The sequence below is a fragment of the Echinops telfairi genome, unplaced genomic scaffold (genome assembly GCF_000313985.2).
Source record: "Echinops telfairi isolate 266 unplaced genomic scaffold, ASM31398v2 ScPeMD7_7469;HRSCAF=8507_1, whole genome shotgun sequence".
NCBI classification, from domain to species: Eukaryota; Metazoa; Chordata; class Mammalia; order Afrosoricida; family Tenrecidae; genus Echinops; species Echinops telfairi.
Genome location: NW_022111373.1, coordinates 22,211,750 through 22,221,510, shown reverse-complemented (window position 1 = coordinate 22,221,510; position 9,761 = coordinate 22,211,750). Strand labels below are relative to the sequence as shown.

Genomic DNA, 9,761 nt, shown 5'->3' with positions numbered 1-9,761 from the left:
TGTTAATTTTTTGTTTCTTTGTTTCTGTTTTTGTTTTAAGCGCTTCATGGGGAGAGAGACAGGGGAAGAGGTACATAAATTCCATCAGAAGTGTTTAAAATAGCATGGATTTTACTTGTTTGGTTCTTTCCTACTCTAGTATAACAACTTAATGAGTCTCTGAGTTTTTCAATATTATTTGGAATGGCTAATATTAGGCTGAATGTGAGATGTAATTGAAATTTTTGATTGCTTTATTTTTGTCTTATTAACTTTGTTAAATGTTTTGATAAAAAATATTTCAATATTGATTCACAATTAAATAGGGTGGTTGCTGTGTGATGTTAATTTGATTCTAAATCATAGTGACCCTATTGGAAGTAGTAGAACTGCCTCAGAGGTTTCTTATATTTATTCACAAATATTTTCTCCTGCCTAACCACTAGTAGATTTGAACAGCTGACTTTGATTAGCAACTGTGAGGACTTTTTCACATCTCCCACCACAGCCAATTAAATAATACTAATGTAATGGCATTCACCAGACTTATTATTGAAGTTGGCATTTTGCATTCAATCTTTATAATTTATTATTAACACAAATATTTCTTATACTAAATATATGAAGGGGCTTTAAAATTATTTGAAAAAGTCCATTACCTTTTATTTCCATTTCCCATATACTTTTAAAAAAGTCCAGTTGAGAATTTAAAAGTTTTACTCATTCTATACCTAGAAATGTTCCTGTAACATAATTTGTGTTCACTGAGTATTTGTTGAACTCATGCATATGTGGTTGGCTAGGTAACGAAGTTGCATTCCTTCAGTTTATTCACAGATATAATTTTACTTTTTTCTGTTAATATTAAAAAGTATTGTTGATGAAGAAAATCAGCCATGATACGGGAAACAGTGGAAGCTGAGGCAGAACTTACTTGCCAAGGATAATGCCCTTTGGATCCCCGAAGAAGGGAGACTAGTTCTCTCATCTCTTCTTCATACTTGGCACTGTCATACAGTGTCATGGTGGCTCCTTAGTTAGCAATGAAAGAATATATGATTGAGCCAACTCTATGACTTAAACTGTATAACGGATACCTTATTATGCATACCTACTTTGACCCAGTCTCAGAACAGTAACTACAGTGTTTGGGGGACATATTTCTAAAGGGTTAAAGCAGGAATGAGACCCAGCCAGCTCAGGGAGCAGGAATCTAGCATCTCAGCATGGTTAAGGCCTCTTCGTGCCCTCTGACACTTACCCTCTTCACAGGATCATTGCCAAGAGACCATTTCGCCTCTGCCACTTCCTCTTTGGCTTGGTGTAACCTGAGTATGTTTCCCTGAGGTTGATTAAATCTGTTGACACTTCACACAACAAGCCTAGATTTCCTGAGACAGGGTATCCCTTCAAATATTCACTGGTGACACTATCATTTCCAGAGGCTACGCTATATCACTTGGGCGACTTTGATCAGGTCTGTGGTATGGTTTCCAACCCCTTCTCTTTCTTATTACTGACCCTTGAGCTGATGCTAATTTGCCCGTTACTAATTGGAACACAACACTCAAACAGTACTGAATAACGACTCAATGTTGACTTGAAGGAAGTTTCCAGTGATTTGTCACAGAATTCTTAGAAAGAAGAGGTGCTCAGTGAACATTCTTGAAGACATGATTCACAGATTCATATTCATCGTTCTTATGTTCTCACTCACATCATGCGGTCTCTCACATGATTCACCTCCATAGAAATGCCTCCTTTGTTGACTCTTTTCATTCATGGAAGCAGCTTCAACAAGACATTCCATTACTTTTTATGACTGATGCTCATGCCCCCATTCATAATCTCCTGAACCTTGTTAAGTTCAGTTGGTTTTAGAAAATCTAAAATGAATACACTATTTTAAAAAGTTCTTTAATTTTTTTAACAGAAGCTCCATAACCTACTCCCACCTCCCCACATGGTGAAACAGGGAAACAGAGCTGCAGGCAGACAGTGACACCAGGACACCAGGAAATGCCCGAGAAGGTCAGCGCCACTTTGACATGATATTTTCAGGAATTTGGACAACACATGACCAGCATGTCTAAGGACTTGGAAATCTAGTATTTCATTTGTTATTTGAAATTGCAAAAAATTTGCAGTTAACAATTAAATCTCTTTGAATGCTAAAGGTATTAAATATTGATCACGGTGAACATGATTAACAATCACAACACTATTTATCAGCATATAAGCTGTCATATTTTCAGTCTGTGTCTTATGCTTAAATTCCACAGAGGAAAATATGTATTATAATATTAAGAATTTTAGAAAAACTTTGTTTGTAGGGCTTCAAAATTATCTTTTAAAAGATTGTATTTATGAATAAATCTTACAACTTAATCCATTCAAGACTGTGAAAGAGTTATACATTCCAAAATTTTCTTAAGGAACATTTGTATGTATTTTTTTAATTACAGATTTTTTTCAAAGTGCCATGATTAATGAGTTCATGTTAGAAAATCCATATTTTCTACCAATAAAACTAACTTATATTTCATTATTTTTCCTTTAGATCCTGAGTATAGGGAACTAGTAACCTTGACCATTTAAAACGACATATACATAAAAAAGATATGATCGTTTAGGATCACATATTTGAGCCATTGCTTCTTTATTTCTTAAAGGTTAGTTTGTGGTACATAGAGCTCATTCTTAATTCAGAGACAGTCTTGGCTATACCATATGTGACCATAAGAAGGATCATTACCTTTAACAGCTGTGAATGCCTAATGAAATGAAAATATGTAGTCAAGGGCAACAGAGTTCTTCTTTTGCAATTTCTTATTCTTCCATCAGAAGAGGCTGCCAATAAGGGTTTCATTGTTCCCAATATTTTTCTGTGGATTAAAGAATGTGAGTTTATTGCTCGTTATTGTATGACGCTTCTAGAGCACTGAATTAATCTTCAGCTTCCTAACTACATAAAGCACTACAGCTAATTTTGTGTTAAATATGGATATAAATATTTCTGTAGCTAGCTAACACTAGAAAGATTGCATTATTAGTTTTAAAAGGATAACTTATTATAAAACAAAAAATGAAAGATGTTTAGAGTGTGTCAAATACTGAAATATTATTGGTATGATTAAAATACTGCTTTTCTTTCATACATGACAAACCTTATTATGTTTTAGGAAGTTCAGGCAGTCCTCAAGGTACCAACATTCTATTTTCATACAACTCATACCTGCCCTATAATGTTATGTACATATACACCACTTTGCAATGATTAAATAAACACTTACACACAACAAGTCTTCATCACAGTCACCTGCATGTGCTGCACATGAAAATTTGAATCTCCGAAAAATCTCAAGCTTTTTCTTGCACAAAACCTCATACATTTTTTTAAAAAAACCCTCAATTGTCCCTTTCCGCCTCCCTCTCTACTCCCTCTTCCCTCATGAAACCCTGATAATTCATAAATTATTATTATTTTGTCATATCTTACCCTGTCCGATATCAAGGGCTCAAGCAGAAAGCAAATGTTTTGAGAGTGATGATGGCAACATATGTACAAATGTGCTTGCCACAATGGATGGATGAATGGACTGTGATAAGCGTTGTATGAGCCTCCAGTAAAATGATTAAAACAATCAAATGTCATTGAGTGGATTTTAAATGAGCGGCCATATAGGGGAGAATAGAACTGCCCATGGGGTTTTGAAGGTTGTGAGCTGTGCAGCAGCAGATTTTCACAGCTGCCACATGTGCAGCCACTGTGGGTTCCAAAGACGGACCTCTGGCTCGCAGCCCAGCTCTTGGACCACTGCGCCACCAGGGCTCCATGGTACTAGACTAAGGTTAGATAAGAAAATGTTTCCCTGTTATGAATTACCTACAAATTCAGCTTAAAGATAAATTTAAGACTGGATCTCCAAAAAAATAAGGAAGAAAAAAATGGATCTCATTTATAACCCGAGACTGCCTGTTCTACTCTAGTCGAAGTTAATTCATTTGAGTGATATTAATTCTGTGGTGGGGAGCCTGTTAAATACAATTTCTAAATCATACATCAGTACCTGGAATTTTAAAAATAATTAGTAAAATATTTTCAATTGTGGGACTGTAATATTTGTTTTCCCCAGCAATTTTCTAGATATAAGTTATATATAAATTTAGGGTTCATTTTAATCTATTCCAATTGGGAAATTCTTTAAGTTTGAGAAACAGCATTACTCACGCAAAAAACTGAGGGGGTTAAAAAAATTAACCTTTGAGTTGAGATATTGAAGGATTCTTTTGGAAAATAATGAATGATGAGAATTTACAAGGAGAGATATCATTGATAAGTTAGATGAATATTGGCAGAAAGCAGAGCTTACTACGAAGATGTTTTCTGGTATCTTATTGACTCTGCCATGGTTTATTGACTCTGTAGCTCATCCCAAACTATGGAGACCTTGGTGAAGAATGGGAATTAGAGAGCATGTCATTGTGTTCAGGTATAATCCGTATGTAGACCCAGGGCCGGTTGTTCTCACAGCACATGGGGATGTGGAATGGCTAAAAATCAGTGGGAAAAGTGTTGACACATTGAGAGGAGAGAAATGAATAAACAGAAACAAATGTGTTTTGTTGATTTGTTGGATGTGAAGCTGATGATCTGTTCTATAAAATTTAAAAGGTGTCCATTAGTGTAGCATCATGTGCTCATGCCTATTTAACCTAAACACTGCAAATACTACAGATCCAAGGCCATATGACGACGAGCACTACACGGGGCTTGGAGAAGTCGTATTAACAATCTGTGATCACAGATGATGCAGTTTTGTTTGTCGAAACTGAAGAGGACTTGAAACACTTATTGATGAAGACCACAGACTACAGTAAGGGTCCCATCTCAAATTTAATGAGAACAAAAGTCCTCACCACTCGAAGCATGAACCATCATGACAAAAAGAGAAAAGGGCTAAGTGGTCAAAGATTTTATTGTTATTGAATCTACAATCAATATTCATGGATGCAGGAATCAAAAAATAACAAATGATTGAATTAGGCAAACCTGCTTCCAAAATACCTCTTTAAGAAAAGCAAAGATGTCACTTTTAGATTTAAGGCATGCCTCACTCAAACCATAGAATTTTTATTTCCTTCGTGTGCACACAAAAATTGGATAATGAGTAAGGAAAACTTAAGAAGAATCGATGAATGTGAATTATGGTGTTATTGAAGAATTATGATATCAGTGAACAATATTGACTATATCAGAAATAATACATTTTCTTAGAAGAAATACAGGCAGAAACCTCCATAGAAGCAAGAATGTAGACAATTTGCATCACATATTTTAGACATGTGCACATGAATAATCCTACACACCTTGTTTTCTGAGTGTGCACAGTAGATTATAGCAACCCCTATCAAACATTTGTGTGTGTGTGTATAAGTTTCTATATATATATGTGTGTGTGTGTGTGTGTATACATATATATATTTTTTTCTTTTTCTGAAACTGGTTTAAGGTCTAGATATTTAACTATCTCAGCTGAGTTCAGTTGATTAAAATGATTAATTCACTGTCAATGTCATTATAATTTTGACTAGTAAAAATAAAGTTTAGAACTAGCAGTGATTTTCCAAAACCATGTGGGATGTTGGGCTTATATCTTAAGCAAGGTGCCTGCCTGTGCAGTGGGTAAGGGTTCAGCTGCTAAATAAATGCTGAACAGTTTGATCCTGCCAGCAGTTCCACGAGACACATGCCTGGCAATCTGCCCCTGTAAAGGTGAAAAAATAAAAGAAAGAAAAATCCATCCACTGCCATGGGTTCCAGTTTGACTGTCAGGAAAAAGCCTAACTAGCCTGTAGGGCTCTCAGGGGTATAAGTCTTTCAGAGAATATACTGCCCTGTGTTATGCCTACAGAGCAGCCGGTGGGTTCAGACTGCTGACTTTGTCATGAACACTGGGTGCTTTCGTCCGGTGCAGCCTAGGCTCCCTTCTATAAAGATTGCCATTTACGAAACCCCAGGGGCAGCTCCTCTCTGTCCTCTGTTGTTGCTATGAGTTGAGATTTGACTCAGCAGCGACCAGTAAAATGCGTTATGTTGAAATATAAGAGGGACGTTAAGCAAAAAAGAGAACCCAGCATTTAATATTGTTATTGATTATAGTTACATGGTAAAGCTTGGCTGCGCTCAGAAAGGTCAGAAGTTTGAATCTATCCAGCGGTGCCATAAAGGAAAGGCTGTGTGATCTCTTTCTGTAAGGTCACAGCCATTGAAAACCGCGGAAGTGCATTTCTATCCTGGAACACACGGGGGTGCCCCGAGTCAGAATTGACTGAAGGGCAAAGCACTTAACCATTGTGCCTTAAAGCAGCTATTTATTTTATCTTCATCTTCAGGGTAATTATATGCCTAATTAATGGCAGGTTGGATAATTTGGGACGCTAATGAATCCAAGCAATGAGAAAAATACTCCTAAGTGAAATTCAAAATAGAGTAAAGCAAATTTTTGACACTGTTACCATTTTTATCAAGCTCAAAAAGAATACCTTGAATCAATCTAGTAATGTCTTAATTATCTAGGGCTACCATAACAGAAATGTAGTAAATGAATGGTTCTTAACAGCACCAAAAAATATCCTCACATAGTTTACGAGGCTAGAAGTCCAAACTCAGAGCATGCCAGCTCTCGGGGACTACGGTGTATTATTTTGTCTGGGGGAAGGTTTCCTTGTGGGTCTAGCCTCCCTTGATCAGCATGTAGCTTACCCTCCGTCTTCCCTTGTGGGAAGAACTCAGTGGGTCCAACTGACCATTTCGTTTTTGACTCTTCTTTCTTGGGGGTAGTTAGGTCCTTTGGTTTGCTCCTATGTTTAGTCTTTTTGTATTTCTAAAGGGATTAATTCAACATGTACCCTAATTGTATATATTGTATCCTGCCCCATTAGCATAGCTGCCTTTACTCCTGCCTTATAGCATCACAGGCAGGCTACTTACAGAAAATTAAAAATTAGGATTTAGCCAAGTTGTCATATATTTAGGAAGAGTGGGGAGTGACACAATTTAATCCTTACATGTTTCTTCTTTCATTCATTTATTTATTGACTCACCTTTCACGAAATATGTACATTGTACTGGGTAACTCCAAGCTCATTGTCATTGAGGCTCGGCCACCTCACGGTGATCCTACGCAACAGGAAGGACTGCCCCTGTGGGTTACTGAGTCTGAACCTCTGGGTGGGGCTAGGAAGCCTCATCTTTCTCCCGTTGTAATGGATACTAAGTTAGAAATCAAGATTTAAAGATATTTTGATATACAGATTATTTAAACACAGCTTTGCCCTTGATATGTTTGAATTCCAGTCAAGCATGTGGTGGCTTCTAGCCCAAGCCAAAATCATTTTCCCTTTTATCTTATAGATTCCTAGAAACATGAAGTATTTTGAACGATAATTTGTAGAGCAGAACATATATCTTCAGTGTAAAGAAACAACTTGTCAATGCTCTTTTCTGAAAGATCAAAAAAGAAGGGAGAGTGGGAGGGAAAGAAGGAAGAAAAGATGAGACAGAAAAAAGGGTGTGAGCAAAAAGTTGCTGATCACCCTGATCTTTACCTGGAAACTGTACCTAGAGCAAGGTTTGACCCACTATAAAAGACTGTTCCCAATGGCAAGGGGCAATTTGTATAAAAATTGTCAAAAAGGCACCTAATTTTCTATATATGCATGAACCCCAAATAAAATAAAACATAAGAGGGCTTCAAATAGCCCATGAAAAATGACATTAGAAAATAATGGATTTTTTTTTCATTAAGCTTTTGAAGCCACACATATTATATTAAAATATAAATTAAAAGACTATGAGAAATAGCTATTTGAACATTTGTAAGATTTTGTATTGTAATAAAATAGTGAAAGAAATGTATCAGATGTTAATTGTCATAAAGAATATCCTTGAATAGGATGATAATGAGGAATTAGCACAGTGACAGAAAGGCCAGTCGTCGCAGTGATGAAATAGGCTGATCTGGTTCATGGTTAGTTTGGAATTCTCCACAGACGCAGTCCATGATTGATAACCTGCAGGAAAATGTGCTCCCAAGATAGAACTGCTTGATTTTGCTGTCAAATCAAATACTGCAGATATTGCTCCAGAGAAGTCTTGTTCACAGCTCGCCTTCATCAGCAAAGGAGTAGTTGTATGATGGAGGTCAACAGACTTCCTCTACTAGCAAGGCAGTGTGTGGAAGAAATGCCAGAGAACACTTTCTGGTTCTTGTTCCAATTCTGTCTGTCAAGGTTCTATGCTTGAACAAATAAATTTGCATTGCACCTTTGACCTCACTGGCACTCCTTCTTAATCTTGTTGTTTTTGTTGTTACTAAATTTGTCTTGCTTTTTCAAGCTCCTGAAATGTCATAGAACCGGAATTCTCTCCTGACCTGCTCTAACTCTCCTTTCTCTTCCCTCCTTTTCCTTCCTCCCCACCCCCATATTCCATATGTCCTTGCAGATCTCATCAAGCCCCAGGGAAGTACATAACTGCTTTAAATGGCTTTAAACCTCCACATTTCTCTCTCTCACCCTAACCTCTTTCCCCATCATTGCCATCGGCTAGTTGGCATCTCAGACTAAACATGTTGAAAGCAAAGCTTTAGAATGAATATCCAGGTATGACTCTTTCCCCCCTTCGCTTTCCCTATGTCTGTAAAAATAACATGATATGTACACTGTCAAGATCAAAAACTAGGTGCCATCTGGTGTGTCTTTCAATTTGCATCCATCCTTTGAAAGATTTAAAAAAATTTATCTTAAAAATATATTCTGAATCATTTTTCCTTTTAACCTCTACACTGCTTTCACCCTAGGAATCCCTATATTGAAATAAAAAATCTGTTGTGATTTGAGATGGTTTACAGAACATAATGATCTTCCACTCAATAATTCATAGACATTTTGCTTCACACTATTGTTTTCAATTCCCACAGTGTAGCAGAACTCTTCCTCCTTCTTTTACATGTTTATTTTTATTCATCCTTTTTCCTTATCAATGCCTCACCCTCTGAATTTATCCCAGGGCAAATACTGGCCTTTTGATTTCCTATGGTTGATTATTTTAAAGTGTGAATAACTCCATAGTATTATTTTGCACTCTATAAATCAAAAACCAAATACAATCCCACTGCCATCAAGATGATTCTGACTCAGAGTGATAGGCCTGTCTGTGTTTGAACATTGGGCAGTTTAGTTGTAGGCCTGTACAGTGAACAAGGGCAAAAGTCTCTGGATTCAACCAGTCTCTTCTACACATGTTTTTAAATTATATTTCTTACATGAGCTCCTAGCTAGTATCTGCATCCCCTTTTGCCATCTTATTATCCATTTTCTCCAGAAAAACAGAAAGGTATTTGTTTTGTTTTTTACTTCAACAGAAATTTTTTGTCAGTAAACATGGAAAACCTCCAACACACCATCCTCAACATTAGTCAGTCTTTTCTTGACTGCCTATTTTATTATTTATCCAGTGTGATCGTGTCTGTCCCCACATAAATCTTCTCTGTTTTTTCATACCCTGCACTCTGCCAAGCAAGCCATTCCTTGAAATCCTTTGGCTTCTGGAAATTTGCACATAGAATATGTTTATTTCAATTCAGCGTTTTTCTGGCCCATTCTGTTATTCTAGTCTTATCTCAAAGGCCTACTCTAGTCCTTTGCGGTGGTGTCTTTGCTGACTCCCAGCCTGAGCCGGCTTCACTCTCCCTACCTGTCCCTCAAGCTTTCACTCA

The 9,761-nt window shown here is 36.8% G+C and overlaps 1 protein-coding gene across 2 annotated transcripts in view; it reads left to right on the top strand.

Moving 5' to 3' along the window:
- The window catches only part of PRR16 (proline rich 16), a 254,553-nt gene that overhangs the window by 147,792 nt on the left and 97,000 nt on the right, over positions 1-9,761 (top strand). The window contains exon 2 of one of the 2 annotated variants that reach the window (XM_045285301.1): positions 1,913-2,010. The exons of the other annotated variant lie outside the window; for it this stretch is intronic. Within the exon in view, the coding sequence (XP_045141236.1) occupies positions 1,999-2,010 (12 nt within the window). The 5' untranslated portion in view covers positions 1,913-1,998. The remainder of the gene's footprint in view (positions 1-1,912; positions 2,011-9,761) is intronic. 2 annotated transcript variants of the gene reach the window in all.